Source organism: Eptesicus fuscus, chromosome 20 (genome assembly GCF_027574615.1).
Source record: "Eptesicus fuscus isolate TK198812 chromosome 20, DD_ASM_mEF_20220401, whole genome shotgun sequence".
Lineage (NCBI taxonomy): Eukaryota > Metazoa > Chordata > Mammalia > Chiroptera > Vespertilionidae > Eptesicus > Eptesicus fuscus.
This window is the reverse complement of record NC_072492.1, coordinates 39289274-39305957: the sequence shown is the minus strand read 5'-3', so window position 1 is coordinate 39305957 and position 16684 is coordinate 39289274. Positions and strand designations below refer to the sequence as shown.

The 16684-nt window shown below is 38.1% G+C and overlaps 2 protein-coding genes across 5 annotated transcripts in view; one reads left to right on the top strand and one right to left on the bottom strand.

Moving 5' to 3' along the window:
• Positions 1-16684, top strand: part of LUC7L3 (LUC7 like 3 pre-mRNA splicing factor) — a 263776-nt gene that overhangs the window by 200092 nt on the left and 47000 nt on the right. The gene's annotated exons all lie outside the window — the stretch shown is intronic.
• SPAG9 (sperm associated antigen 9) overlaps positions 1-16684 on the bottom strand; it is a 109464-nt gene that overhangs the window by 46579 nt on the left and 46201 nt on the right. For all 4 annotated transcript variants that reach the window (XM_054709873.1, XM_054709874.1, XM_054709875.1 and 1 more), the window contains exon 5: positions 13703-13853. In XM_054709873.1, coding sequence (XP_054565848.1) covers positions 13703-13853 — 151 coding nt within the window. The remainder of the gene's footprint in view (positions 1-13702; positions 13854-16684) is intronic.

The window sequence follows — 16684 nt, the reverse complement described above, 5'->3', positions numbered from 1 at the left end:
GAAATAGCAGTGGGGTAACAAGACTCTCCAATCTCAGGAAAGAGCTTTGTAAACAGTGCTGTTAAAAACATCCTGCATATACAATATATCATTTGAAGTGCTTATTAAAGGGAGGATTTGTGAAATCAGGTAATTTGCACTTTAACAAGCAACTCAGGTGATTTATATACTCACTAAAACTTGATAACTATTATTCTAGAATCTACAGGTAGCTCTCAAGCACTACATGCCCAGATTAAGATTTTATGCAGAAATTTGTAGACCATGCATTTTTCTGGGAAAATAATCTACAACTTTTCTCAGATTTTCAAAGAGGTTTTTGACTCCAAAGTAATTTAAAACAGTTGTCCAATGACTAACAATAATAGGCAGTTCTTTTAAAGCAAAGTAGCCAGAGCCTGGCCAGGTGATTCAGTTGGTTAGAGTGTCACCCCATACATATTCTTGGGTGAGAATTTTAAAAAACAGCATACCCTTGGGTGAGAATTTAAAAAAAAAAAGTATTAATAGCCAAAACCGGTTTGGCTCAGTGGATAGAGCATCGGCCTGTAGACTGAAAGGTCCCAGGTTCGATTCCAGTCAAGGGCATGTACCTTGGTTGCGGGCACATCCCCAGTAGGGTGTGTGCAAGAGGCAGCTGATAGATGTTTCTCTCTCATCGATGTTTCTAACTCTCTATCCCTCTCTCTTCCTCTCTGTAAAAAATCAATAAAATATATTTTAAATAATAATAATAATAATAAAGTAGCCAGGTCTTTGGAAAAAGTTTAGTAGTAGTAATAATAATAATGATTAAGGTAAATTTACTGAATTTACTAGTCACTAAATGTATGACTTTAAGTAAGTTATGTATTCTTTCCATACCTACATTTTCTCATATGTGAAATAGGAATAATAGTACCTAATTCACAGAATTATTGTTATTCTATATTGAAGAATCACAATACCAGACTTCAAGTAATACTACAAAGCCACCGTAATCAAAACAGCCTGGTACTGGCACAAGAACAGGCATATAGATCAATGGAACAGAACAGAGAACCCAGAAATGGACCCAAGCCATTACACTCAATATTTGAGAAAGGAGGCAAGAACATACAATGGAGTCAAAACAGTCTCTTCAGAAAATGGTGTTGGGAAAATTGGACAGATACATGCAAAAAAAATGAAACTAGACCACCAACTTACACTATAGGCAAGAATAAACTCAAAATGGATAAAAGACTTAAATGTAAGTCGTGAAACCATAAAAGTCCTAGAAGAAACCATACGCAGCAAAATCTGAGACATCTTTCGTAGCAACATGTTTACAGGTACATCTCCTAAGGCAAAGGAAACTAAGGAGAGAAAATAAGCAAATGGGACTACATCAAAATAAAAAGCTCTGCACAGCAAAAGAAACCATCAACAAAATGAAAAGAGAGCATATTTGGCAATGATAGATCTGATAAAGGGTTAATATCCAAAATATATAAGGAAGACAAACTTAACAAGAAAGACAAACAATCCAATCTAAAAATGGGCAAAGGACCTACATAGACACTTCTCCAAAGAGGACACACAGATGGCCAAGAGACATGAAAAAATGCTCAAAGTCACTGATCATCAGAGAGATGCAAATTAAAACAACAATGAAGCATCACCTCACACCTGTCAGAATGGCTACCATCAAAAAATCAACAGACAAGTGCTGGTGAGGATGTGGAGAAAAGGGAACCCTAGTACACTGCTGGTGGGAACGCAGACTGGTGCAACCATTATAGAAAACAGTATGGAGTTTCCTCCAAAAATTAAATATGGAACTGCCATCTGACCCAGTGATGCCACTTCTAGGAAGAGATCCTAGGAAACCCGAAGCACCAATCAGAAAGAAGGTATTCACCCCTGTGTTCATAGCAGCACAGTTTACAACAGCTAAGATCTGGAAACAGCCCAAGTGCCCAGCAGTAGACGAGTGGATAAAAAAGGCTGTGGTACATTTATAGCATGGAATACTATGCAGCGGTAAAAAAAGAAGACTCTCTTACCCTTTGAGACAGCATGGAGGGACCTGGAGAGTATCATGCTAAGTGAGATAAGTCAGTCAGAGAAAGACAAGTATCACATGACCTCACTCAGATGTGGAATCTAAATAACAAAATAAACTGATGAATGGAGTGGATCCAGAGATATGGAAGCATGGAACAGAGTGCGGAACCTCAGAGGGAAGGCGGAAGAGGGTGGGTGGGTGGGTAGTAATCAACCAAAGACCTTGTATGCATATATGTGTAACCCATGGACACAGACAATAGGGTGCTGAAGGCTTGGGGCGGGAGAGAGGTGGATGGGTGAGTTGGTGGGTGGGTGGGTGGGGGCTGGCTGAAGGGGGTCAATGGGGGAAGAAGGGGGGACATATGTAATAATTTCAGCAATAAAGGATTTTTTAAAAAGACATTTTATAGTTGACATAGTCAGCTACATGTGCTATGATGGACAGCAAGCACAGGAAAGCAACCTCATGGACTTCATCACCTAAAATCTTAGTGTGTGTGTGTTTTTAATCCTCACCCGAGGATATTTTTTCTAGAGAGAGAGAGTGGCAGGGAGAAAAGGAGAGAGAGAGAGAGAAACATCAATGTGAGAGAGAATCATCAATCAGCTGCCTCCTGCATGCCCCCTACTGGGGATGGAGCCCACAATCTGGGTATGTGCCCTGATCAGAAATCGAACTGTGACTCCTGATTCATAGATTGATGCACAACCACTGAGTCACACAAGCCAGGCAGTTTATTTGTCTTTTAGACTCATCAATTTTAGGCCTAAAGAAAGTAAAGACAAAATTACAAAAGGTAACTTAGTCTCATGATCCCACTATCACACTTATTACCTTATACTTTAAATTTTATGTTGACATTTCTTTCTCCCCAAGAAAAAGATAAATATCTAAAGCAGTGGTGATAAACCTCTTTTGATTTACAACTCGATAGCATAACAGAATCACAAAATTCTGTATGTACATGTATTTTGTGGAATTTTATAGCTTCAATTTGATTCCTAGCAGGAGTCTGTGATTCAAAGAAACAATGAGGACCATAACTCTAGACACAGCTAGACAAAATAAATCTAGATGTAAATTATGTTATAGGTTCAAGAAAATTCAGATTATTAAAGGAGATATGAATGTCCTAACCCTGAGGATACTTCTCAAGAAAGAGGACACTGTTTCACCTCACAGCCTGCCTGCTGAAGGGCTTCCAGGGACTGGGTTAACCGTGACCTAGTGGTTGGAGATGTCTTATTTGTCTTTCTATCCCAAGCGCTCAGCATATTGAGCATAAGATGAAGTAGGCTCTCAACAGATGTTTGCTGTCTGAAGCTGAATGGGGCCCTGACTGAGGCTGAAGAAATCAGCGAGGACGCAGCCCCTGGTGAAATGACACACTGAGCAGTCTGTCTCCAGGATACATGCAGGTTATGCACCTTCTGTCCTGAGCAAGCTATTTGTGCAAAGCATGCTAGTGTTCTTACCGAGCACTGTGTGAGTGTAAATTGGCTGCATTTCTACATGATTTATTATATTTTTCTCTCCCTTATTTCAAAATGCTGTCTTCAGAGGAGTAGTAAATTGCAGATTATAGTTAAAGCCCTGGCAACCAGTGTGAGGAAATAACTTTCTTTTATGTTTCAGTGAATAGCATTAGTAGTCTTCCAAATTGAGCACTTGAGGTCCCGAGAATACCAGCTGAGGAGTAACCAAATGATTAATCACTTTCGTTTACTTTTTACAAAAAGTTTTGAAACCCCATTCTCACCTCCAGGTTCAGGACTAGTGCTGATATGGTAAGAGGGAAAGATTATAAGAGAAAAGTATCATGTCATGTATTTACTAAATGTTAGCATAGTTCTAAGTATCTTTGACTTATACTACCTCAGGATGACAAGACCCATCTTTCTATCACCAACTATGTTAAAATGAGGGATTGGGGGCTTTGTTTTACTTTGATTTAAAATCACACTTCCTTTAAGCCTCTAGTTTAAGCAATATGATTCAGAAGTCACCGTGTGAATTATGTCTTACCTTATATTTTATCAATAAGCAGTTCATCACTTAACCCTTTTTTCTATTCACACAACTGTACGAAATCTTCCTGAAACTTATTCTAATCATCTTTTTTAACATACTAAATATTCCAGGCTAGCATATATGGAAACGTTTACTGCACCTACCTTTCTCCCCCACATTGTTTCTGAAACTCCTAAATAAACACAAATAATCAAAGGGCGACCGAGATTTGTGCAGTCTTTATTTCTATCTGCACACTTGCTCACTATGAGACAAAAGCATTTCTCTAAAACAGAAAGCAAGTGTTAGATAGTCTTGGTCTGGAACTTCATCCAAGACTTTTTTTAAAATATATTTTTATTGGTTTCAGCGAGGAAGGGAGAGGGAGAGAGATTGAAACATCAATGATGAGAATCACTGATTGGTTGCCTTCTACATGCCCCATACTGCGGACTCGGGACTGAGCCCGAAACCAGACTTGTGCCCTGACTGGGAATCAGACCTGTGACCTTCTGGTTCTTAGGTCAAAACTCAGCCACTGAGCCATGCTGGCTGGGCTCATCAAAGACTTTTTGATAATTCCCTCAAAAAGCCATAGATTAGTAAGACATGATTCACTTTACAGAGACCAGATTGCCTCTCCCTTAATGTTTGTTCATGTGATCTTTGATTTTGGATTCTCATCATCCTTAATCCTCTCAATTATTCATATAATCAAAAGTTAGATGGCTCTCTCTCTATAAAAATGAAAAGATTATGAACATTCATTTTTAAATGAAAAAAACTGAAACATAATCTGCAGAAAAATACATAGAACATAAACCCATCATCTTCCAAAGACATTATTAATATCATTTTTGTGCATATATAAAGAAAAAGGTCTGGAGGATACGCCAATGACTAGGGAGAAAGGGTGAATTTAGGGTTGAAGAAACTTACCTTTTACTTTAGATTCTTTAGTACTATTTAAAATTGTGAAACTGTTAATATAATTTTTATAAACTATGTGGACTCTGGTTACCTTAGCAGCATGTCTAGTATTTGGCATTGTGCCTGACACAGTGGGCATCAACAAGTATTTTTAAATGCAAAAAACAAGGTCATTTTTCTTCAACAGGAAATATTTAAAGCTATTTTTCCCTATTCTAAAAGCTTGTTTAAACATTAAATGTCAATAAGTATGTAATAAAATTACGTGACAATTACTTCAAAAGAAGCCACATTCGATACAGAAGCTTTAAACACCATCATATCTGAATATATTGTTTTGTTTTACCAATTTTCATTCTCAATAGACAATAGCATCTTTATCAACATATACAACCCAATAAATTCTTGCCAAAAGGAAAAACTCACTTATAAACACCCACTAAGAAAGAACTAATTCCATTTCCCCTTTTCTAAGCATGAGCTTAAAGGGAGAGAAAGTATATATCTTACAGTTTTATTTGTCAATTATACCTCAATAAAACTGAATGAATGAATGAGTGAGTGAGTGAATAAATAGGGAGAAAGTACAAAAAATTAAAAGAAGTAAATCTTCACCCTTTTTTTCCTTTCAAAGCCCCTACAGTCATCTGTGTTTGGTTTCTAAAGTTATCAAATAAAGATATATGTGAGGAAAGAAGTTAATATATAAAAATTGATGTTATAGAAGAAATTTCTTACCCTCTATAACAAGCAAAAGCAACATGAAATATTACAACATATAATCCATTTTTCTTAAAATTGTATTTCTATTTTACCCTACCTTAAACACTAATGCAAAACTTCAAAAGGAGGTAATGTATAATATATAAACAAATGAAAAACCAAACTTATGCATCAAAAAAAAGGTGCCTAGAAGTAACCACTTTCCAACCAACAAGCACACTTAGTGCCTAGATCTTGATTCCTAAAAACCATTCTCCAATAGAAGGAACAAGGGCTCCTTGGAGAAGTAGTCCATTGTGGGGCTGGGACAGAGAAAATATAAGAGCCTGGAGCATCTTATGGTGGAGGTGGGAGGAAGGGAGGACTAACTAAAAAAAAATATGGTGGGTCATCCAGAGCTGAGGGGTCAGTGCTGACATGTACACATAAGGAACTGGTGGACATTGAAATTGGGTCTCAAAAGAACTGTTGGTCCAGAAAGAAACTCACTACAGACTGATCCATCTGCCTGTCAGCATAACTATTATTGCTCGTCTCACATTCAGTTCTCATAAGTATATATCTAGTGACATATGATCTCGCTCATCTAGGGGAAATGATGAACAACATAGACTGAGGAACAAGAACAGAACCAGAAGCAAGGAGGCATCGATCGGACTATTGGGCCTCAGAGGGAGGATAGGGGAGGGTGGGGGGAGGGGGAGAGTTCAACCAAAGGACTTGTGTGCATGCATATGAGCCTATCCAACGGTTAAGTTCAACAGGGGGTTGGGGCATGCGTGGGGAGGGGGGGGGATGGGAATGGGGGGATGAGGACAAATATGTGACACCTTAATCAATAAAGAAATTTAAAAAAAAATGGTGGGGCATGTCAAAAAGGTACAGGAGTCAATCTGAAAGAGCTCTTGATGCCCAAAGTTGGAACAATTTAAGCAACAAAATAAATGACAGTATTAGCTAACCTACATAATAAAATAAATGCCCAGGAGTACAAACAAGAAGGAAGGAACGAACAAAACAAGGAAGGGAGTGAGGGAGGGGGTAGGGAAGGAACACAATACTCCCTTACCGAAGAATTTTGGTTAATAAATGTAGAAGACGGAGAAAACAGAAAAATTACCATTGGAACACCACAGTAATGACTGTAGATAAGAGCCACTAATGGATACTAAAATCAGTGGATGCAAAGTTTGACAAACAGGATATCTGCACAGTCCTCAAGTATATCCACCATGAATATTTATTTATTTATTTTTAAAATATATTTTATTGATTTTTTACAGAGAGGAAGGGAGAAGGATAGAGAGTTAGAAACATCACTGAGAGAGAAACATCGATCAGCTGCCTCCTGCACGCCCCCTACTGGGGATGTGCCCGCAACCAAGGTACATGCCCTTGACCGGAATCGAACCTGGGACCCTTGAGTCCGCAGGCCGACGCTCTATCCACTGAGCCAAACCGGTCAGGGCATATTTATTAATTATAAAACGAAAAATAGTAACTTTACAATGGAGAGATACGACACACCCCAGATGAAATAAGTGATCAAGGTTAACATCACCCCTAAGGCATACTGCCTTTGCAGTATTCTTGCCAAAAATCTATAACCTCAATCTAATCATGAAAAAACCAGAAAAGCCCAAATTGAGAGACATTCTACAATATAATTAACCAGTGCCCTTCAAGCCTTACGGACATGAAAGACTGCGGAAATGTCGCACAGTGGAGGAGACTGAGGAAACATTAATTCAATGTGGGATACTGGAATAGGAAAAGGAAAGTCGTGGGAAAACCAACCAACTCCAAATCCAGTGTGCAGTTTAGCTAATGGTATTGTACCAATGTTAATTTCTTAGTGTGGATAACTGTACAATGGTCAGTTAACACTGGTGGGTGCTGGGTGCTGGATAGATGAGAACTCCGGACTATTTCTGCCATTTTGCTCTAAGTCTAAAATATTTCAAAACAAAACATTTTTAAAACCTGGAAGCTTTAACTGTTTGAGAATTTAAAATTACAGATGCATTTTATAAGAGGAATATTTAATTATAAAATATACAGGAATAAGGTTCAATTGCTATAGAGATTCAAGTTTGGGAAGACTAAAGAAGTAGAAACAATTTAAGAACTTAAGCACAAGTGGAGGAGGATGGAAAATTCTTCCGCACAAGAATGCTGGCTCTGCTCAGACATTCCCGTTCTGCATGCTAAGCACATCCCCTGAAGAAGGCAGCACCCACTGACTACTGGCTTTACATACCAAACCCTGCGAACCAGAGCTTCTCACAACAGTTCCACTAAAGTACTTCAAGTCATGAAAAAAAAAAAAACAGAATTAAAAGAATTCTTTAAAATTTTCACAAGTAGGTACCAAATGCAATTGTTTTTTATTAAAATTGCTTTTCTCAGTTATAAAAGTCACATTCTAGCCTGGCCAGTGTGACTCAGTGTTTGAGCACTGACCCCTGCACCAAAAGGTCACTGATTTGATTTCTGGTCAGGGCACATGCCTGGGTTGCAGGATCGATCCCCAGTGGGGCCATGCACGAGACAGCCAAACAATGATTCTCTCTCATCCATGCTTCTATCTCTCTCTCTCTCTCCTCCCTTCCCCACTCTAAAAATGGATAAAAACATTTTTTTAAAGTCACATTCTAATAACAATTAACCCAGGAGACTCTTCAAAGGAAACAATATACATTTTTTAGAGTATATACACACATGCATTCACTCACACACGTGTCTTTAGGCATGTGTAGGAACATATATATGTACAGATACATATTCACACAGATGTGTATATCTGAAACTAGATGAAACCTGTGAAATCATTGCCAAACTGATACCAAACAAGGTCTAGAAAAAGCATATATTTAAAATGATACTTAAGTCACTTCATTCTCTCTTTCCATGTTTGGGCATAAGGGAGGGATATCTGAACTCTAAACTTATAAAGCAATAAAGAATTTATACAGCATTGCCACTGAAAGTACAAATGGCTACAATCCCTTTGGCAGGTAATTTGGCAATATCTACCAAGATCTTAAATACATGCTTCTACCCAGCAATCCCACCTATGGGGATTATAAAACACAAGTACAAAATTATGTACACAATTATCTACTGCAGCATTGTGAGTAATAGCGAAAGACTAGGAAAAACTGAGGTGTCCCGCTAATAGGGCAGGTATTAATTCCAGCTGGAATATGTGATCCTGTCCACCTGCCCTTCCTCTACTATTCTGATGTATCATCTTCCCACATACCCTTGTTTTAAATTTCTCTATGTACTGGACTCTTCTTCTAAGCCTACAAACAACCCAGACTCTCCCATATTAAGAGTACTTTTTCCTCCACCCTGCCAACTCAAGTTATCCCTTTCCTCTCCTCCCACTACAATACTTTTCCTGAGTAATCTATGCTTTCTATTATTTCCTTCTTTCATAATTCACATTCACTCTAGTTAATGGCCCTGCAACTCCAACTGCTCAAACCTACACCTACAAATTCAGTCCTCACTCGACTTCTCCAGACAGCTGACGGCTAATAACCCCTTCCATTCTAAAACTTATTGTCCCTTGACTTCCAGAGGTGCTGTCTCTGTGGCTTCTCCTCGCTGACACTACAAACCCACTGCCCCTGCCAATGCCTTTCTCTCTCCATGTACATCTTCTGTGTCTTCAGTCTAGACTGCCCCCACCCACACCCTGGAGGATGCTGCATGAGGAAGCATCAGGCTTCCTCACCTGCTCAGACTGACACCCTATGCCTAGAGCCTTTCCTTAGGGAGACCCTCATCACCTTGGTTCAGGATCCGACACCCCTCCAGCCAGGCTGTCCCTGGGCAAGAACGTCCTTCAGCCCGCCGACGTCCTGTCAACAGCAGGCTATCCTGACAAGGGTAGCCTCCTAACTTTGCTTGGGTTATGACACCTCCCCCTACCACTTCCTTGGACACTTACCTTACTTTACCCTACCTAGTAATTTTAGGAATGAAATGTGCAGAAAGAAAGGAAGAAGGGCAGCTAATGCAATACTACACCACCTTAATAATTAGTCTTATAATACGTCATGGTAGCTAGGAGGGCAAATTCTTGCGGTTATTGCTCTTCTTCAGGACTATTGTGGGTTATTCTTGGCCTTTTATCCTCCAATTCCTTTATTTTCATCTTGCTCATAAATATAATTCAAATGGATGAACAACCCTACCTTAACATTTTTTGCTCATCCCCAGCCTTAACTTTCAAAATACATTTTAAACAGCACAGTTTTGGTCATTTTACATAAGACACTGCTTTTTACCAATTTCACAAGAAGCCCCCCACCAAAAAACTTTCTGTCAATGATGCAATATAAAACCCCTTGGCTTTTTGCCTTGAGCTAGCTTCTGAACTAGACTTGAAGACCATCAACTGGGTATCAGAGGAGGCTTCATGTAAGCTGTGGCATTTAGAACGGTCTTGAAGGGGGGTATTTCTAGACTGGTGGTAACCTAAGCAGGATACAAATATTTATGTGAGAAACCCATAAAGAAAAGCAAGTTCAGGGAAGGAGTCAAGATTGGAGATTCAACTTTTTGAACATGGATGTGTGGGTCGCATTTATAGATATGGAACTTGAGTGACCCAGATTAGGTAGAGAGGAAGTCTGAGCTGTAAGCCCTGGGAATTCCAACCAACAATGGGGAAGGAGCAGCAAGGAGTAGTGTCCTGTGAGCAGAGTCGATAAAAGCATTTCAAACAGCAGAGTATTCAAATGTGTCAAATGCTGCTACAACGTAGGGTAAGAATTTTTAACTTTCCATTAGATTTATAAAGGTGATGTTTTGGGGGAACCCTGAGAAAAGGGATGTCAGTGCACTAGGTAAGACTGGCAGTCTCAGAAGTAGGGTGAAGATAAAACAATTGTTCCTCAAATGTGCCAAAGTCTGTCCCCACCACAGAGCCCTCATAGATGCTATTTGATTATCCTGAAACACTCATTCATCCAGACATTTCCATGTACGTACACAGCCCTCAGGTCAATGTACCAGTCACCTCCTCCGAGAGGCCTTCCCTCACCATCCTAAATAAGCACCCTCCTACTAATTACTCTCTATCCCCTTACCTTGCTTTCTTTTAATAATATATAACAATACTTGAAATCCTATTATTTCATTTATTTACTTGTTTGTATATGATAAATGAAGGAATAGTATGTAGAAATACTTCTTTTTAAGGACAATGCGGACATTTCTCTAGGTGTATTATTCCTGGAAGATTTTCCAATACCGGAAGATATAACCTTATTGACTACAAATCTCTTACAGTGAGAAATTTTCGATATAGCAACAGATAAGGTCTATCACTTTACAATCACTGGCAAGTCCCTTTGACTGCCATTCTTCTGCCACAAGGTTTCCCACAGTTCTGTTTTTTTCAGTTATAACCCATCATGTGGTTTTCTCACAGAGCATTTTCATCTTAACCTTAATTCACAGAAAAAAATTGTGCTGGTAAAATTAATATTAATTATAATTCTTACCTGGCATGCCCTAAATATACCTAGTCATTTCCCAAGTTCTCAGGGAGAAATGAAAGTCGGCAGTGACTTTAGAGATAGTCTAGTCTAGTTTCCGTCATGCACAGGAACCAAGACTAGTGGGTACATGCAACACAGTCCACAGGTGAACTCTAAACTGACTCCCAGCCCTTCACCAAGTTAGAGAAAAAGACATCTGGTTAATAACAGGGCTTGGGTAAATAATATAATATGTCCTAATAGACATACTTGACAAACTAGACTTTAAATACACACACACACACACACACACACACACACACACACACACACATACATGCATATATATGTGTATATACATACATATTTATATATATGTATGTTTTTATTGATTTTGAGAGAGAGAGGAAGGGAGAGGGAGAGAGATATAAACATCAATGATAAGAGAGAATCATCGCTCAGCTGCCGCTGCCTCCTGCAAGCCCCCTACTGGGGATTGATCCCACAACTCAGGCATGTGCCCTGACCAGGAATCGAACCAGTGACCTCTTGGTTCAGGGGTTGACATTCAACCACTGAGCACACACTGGCGACAAACTAGACTTTTGCCATTTTTTAATGCACCACTCCAGTCCTGGAAATCCCTATCTGTTGAGGCTTTATCTTGTTTAGTGGCTCAGAGTAGAGGACTTTAATTTAAAAACTCTCTGAGGAGTGCTTGCCTTAGTATCTCTGGGAGGACACACAAAACACATATGCTTAAGTCCCTATTAATAATCTGTTAATCAGTTTATAACTTGCCAGTAAAGTTCTATTATGGCTTGTCACTGGATTAAACCTACCAGACCTGAGGCCCTGAACCTAACTGTCCCCTATACCTGGGCTCCTGAGCATTAAAGAGAAAAAATCAACATGATATAGAAAAATGTTAGTTACATGAAAACAAGTGGTTAGAATAAGATGGAACTTGGAGACATTGTAGAAAATAGGTCTAGGCAAAGTACCAAAAATTAGGTACAGCGGTATAGCGGCAGATTCGGAGATTACCGAAAAATCGCTACAGCGGTCTGGTAGGGTTAAAACAAGAGAATTACAACAATCCTCTCTTAAGGTGCCATTTTGATAGTAATTAGAATATTGCTACCATTTTACATACATTTTTTATGTACTAAAAGTATCCCTCCTACTTAATTTTGTTTTAGGAAAGGGACACAGCAAGTAGGCGATGGAGGGATGGGTGTTTGGGAAGATCTATTAATCCTACAGGCAGGCTAAAAAAGCCAGTATGGCCGTAGGAGTAAGAATGAGAGTTTCCTGCTGGCATCACTGTGGACTGGTATCAAACAAGTGGGCTGATACTGAGCAGCTGCATGATCAGATTCTAGTAAAATGAACAACAAGCAAAAGAAAAGGGGAAAAGATGTGGTCAGTCAATGTTAAAAATAGTTTTCAGGGGAAGAAAAGCTATCAAATATTGATTGGCTGCTTAAGTGTTTTGAGCACATTTCAAAGGTCAATGGTATGATTCTAAATGCCTCCACCTTCTAGAACTGAGAAACAGGCTATTTATATTAGCCTACAAGTCTTTCTAGCAACTAAGAGAAATAATTCATTCAACAAACGTGTTCTAATTGGTCACTATGGGCCCGGCACTTTTCTAAGTGGCAGGAATACAACAGTAAATAAACTGCATGGATTTTTATGTTCTTAGTGGAGAGAAACAAAGTCAATAACTAAATGCCAACTTCAGGTACCTAAGAGTATGATAGGTAATTTGGGAAAAAAAGAGAGCAGGAAAAGGAGGTAAGATGTAAATAACTCATGTGTGTTCGTTGTACATGGCCTGTTTACGTTATGACAGAGTAGATTTTATAATGTAACAATATTCTTTTATAACTAACATTCCCTATATATGTATATAAATATTCCATGTTATAAGATAGATTACAGCTTTAATATTTTTAAAAACTAATTATTAGTATATCTCCACTCCTAGTGTATATTATTTATATATTACACTATATAATATATACTATATATATAACATATGTAACTTATTGATGACAAGTTCTTGGTCAAGAATATAACCTATAATAAATTAACACCCGGCTTTTTAAGTGAAACACAATGTACTCTTGGATATTTCTTTATGAAGGGTTTTGAGCAGTTTTTAAAAAGTAAAACCCTACTGAATTGTAAACCAAGGATTTCAGGTGGCAATGATTTTCAATTCTAAAAAACAAAATTAAGTTCACTAGTCACCCGACCCTAAATTCATATAATGTAGCCTAAATCAAATAGAAATGTTGGTCATTAGTATCATTAACAACTTGAGAAAGAATAGTAAAAACTAAAACTCCTTGGGAAGAGCTCATTTCCAAAAAAAGAAAAGACATTAGTTTTACAACTAAAATGTATAACTATTTCATTTTATTATGTTTTGGTTGTCTAGTACTTCAATTTTTACTCATAAAATATAAACTGAAGTTTTCAGCAGAATAAAGCTTACCTTCAGGCTGGTATGAGAACGTGGCTGACTTAATTCCTGAAATTTCCATTGCTCCGATCCAGGGGTCTCTCCACCTTTCTGAGTGTCAGGTGTAAGCAATCCGTCTCCCGCAGGTAGAGGGAAAAGCCCTAGTGATATAGGGCGTTCTTTTCTATATGGAGAGGGGAGAAAAAATTAAGCTTTCATTTTTAAAAATTCATTATGACTATAAGTAATACTCCTGGGCAGTTATTACTTTAGAATCATTACTCTTAAATAGTATTGTCTGCCTATCTGAACAATCAATCAGACTTACCAAGAAAAAAATACAGGTCCACAGAAGTTTAAATTAGCCCGAAGCAATCAACTAAGAAAAGCAGTAAGAAGTGGTTCAGGAAACTTTATGAAGTACTGATGAGTTCCTGCCCAGAAAGCAGTTGTGTGTGTGGGGGGGGGGGGGCGGTCTGCTTGCACAGAGAGAACAACTGCTAAGTTTTCACTCACGTCCTAGAGAAACTTGTAACCTCCTCCTTTGGGAGCGATCCCAACCTCTGCTTCTAGACTTCCCAAGTCCTCACACTAACCCCAAGAGGTTTACCCAACCTTCTGCAGGGTATTCCTTTCCTGCCTAAAGGAAAATCAACATATGATCTAAATCAGGGCTACTGATTAAACAGTAAAAAGAGCTCAAAAGAGTTTTATCCCATAAAGCAAGAACAGAACGAATGTATGAGTTTCTTTCGATCACAGTACATATGAAAAAATCCATTGTCAGTTTTTCCAAACAAGGAGGCCAAAAAATTCTATGAAAGACTGTAGAGTTTCCATTGCTTTGTGGGAAATTTCAATGAACAAGGGTTACAATTTCAATAATAATAGAATTGCAACAAGAAACCTGCCCTTTGCTGATGCATAGAAGATTCGAAATCAAAGGGATTTGGAAACAACCCTACCACAAGGTTATCCTAGGTCACTAACTCAAAAGTGTGGAAACCGGCAAGAAATGAGACACTAAAAGTTTGGAGCTCTACCTCTACTACTAAGACTGAATATAACTTAGAATAGAAACACTGAGGTTATAAATAAAAGTGGCAAAATATTCTGTTTTGCTAAATAAGTATTTTATTCTGTAAATTCATTTTTATACAACTTAAGCCACTTTTGAAATGTGCCCTCATTTAACACAAAGGGTTTCGCTAATGACAATCAGAAAAAGATTTATAAAACTGTCAGAAAACTTTAAGAAAGTTTTAAAATTTTTAAGAAAGATTAAGTGAAGCAAAAGGGTCCAGAGACTGCATTTTTAAAATATATATATTTTTTATTGATTTTTTACAGAGAGGGAGAGAGATAGAGATCATCGATCAGCTGCCTCCTGCACACCCCCTACTGGGGATGTGCCCGCAACCAAGGTACATGCCCTTGACCGGAAATCGAACCTGGGACCCTTCAGTCCGCAGGCCGACGCTCTATCCACTGAGCCAAACCAGTTAGGGTCAGATACTGCATTTCATTAAGGTTGTATGCACAAGAAAATAAATTAGGACTTTATCAGTTAGAGTTAATTATTCATCACTTCTTCACACTCGGGCTACTTTTCCTGTTTAATTTGGGAGGAAAATTCAAATGCAGGTAGTACACAATGAAGTACTAGATAATAATTAATGCCAAACCCAAGTTTGTGACAATGAGCCACCAAAATAACCAAATGACAAAAATTAAAGTAACTCGTCTACTATTCTGTTTATACTAGTTATTCCCAAATGCTGGTTCAGCAATAAAGTTTTCATAATTTCACTGCAAAAATAGGCATTATTTATATCCTTAATGGATAACATAGTACATCCTTTACACATATTCATTTCCATATATCATAGAATCGGTTCTTTCTTGAGAATGACCCTTTTCTACATCTCTGCTTCTTTGATTTTAAAATGCTCTTTCTTTCATCAAATGATAATGACAGTAATTGGAAAGTGATTTTTTTTTAATGTCCACATTTGGCAAAACAAAAAGTTGTTGGCTTATGTTTATCCCTCAACATTAAGTTGAGGGATAATTTAAAGTTCTAACAGCTACTAGATGACTTTTTTTTAAAAAACATATCTTAATGACATAAACAAAAAACTGACCGGGAATTTAATAGATGAAATGTAATAGAAAGCTCTCTAACCCAAAATGCAAAGACAACCAGGAAGATATTACAGACATCATGTAAACCCATCAAATTGCTAACAAAAATCAAAATACAGCCGAAACCGGTTTGGCTCAGTGGATAGAGCGTCGGCATTCGGACTCAAGGGTCCCAGGTTCGATTCCGGTCAAGGGCATGTACCTGGGTTGCGGGCACATCCCCATTAGGGGGTGTGCAAGAGGCAGTTGATCGATGTTTCTCTCTCATCGATGTTTCTAACTCTCTATCCCTCTCTCTTCCTCTCTGTAAAAAATCAATAAAATATATTTAAAAAAAAAAAATCAAAATACAGGCCAGTCATCAGAATTATCTTCTATATGAATGACAACATATTCATTTTCACACACATCAAATACTACTGAAAAAGTGTAAAACTACTGGGGGAAGGAGTCTGCTGTGCATACAAATGTTACTTTCCTACTCCCGTTAATTATAAGAATTACTCACACCTCTTTATCTTGATTTTATTAATCATTCAGATACTCTTCTATAGGGAGGGAACTTTCTTCAGAGATCGGTAGCTATCTGTCACTATCTGTCAAGAGGGTTAATGATGCTCTGGGTTACATTGTGCCAACTCTTGAAAAATAATCTTACTACATATATCTTCTCTCCTCCTTTTACTGATAAATTACGTAAGAGTTAGGGGGAGGGAGAAGGCATGTAATTAATTATGCAAGCCAGTTAGAATCCTACTTTGAGAAGAAACCCCAAAAGGTGAACATTAGTTCTGTACTATGTTGGCATGCATGTTTAGTACTCTATGTATTAAATGCTTCAGTAAAATTCACAGAAGAAACTATAGAATG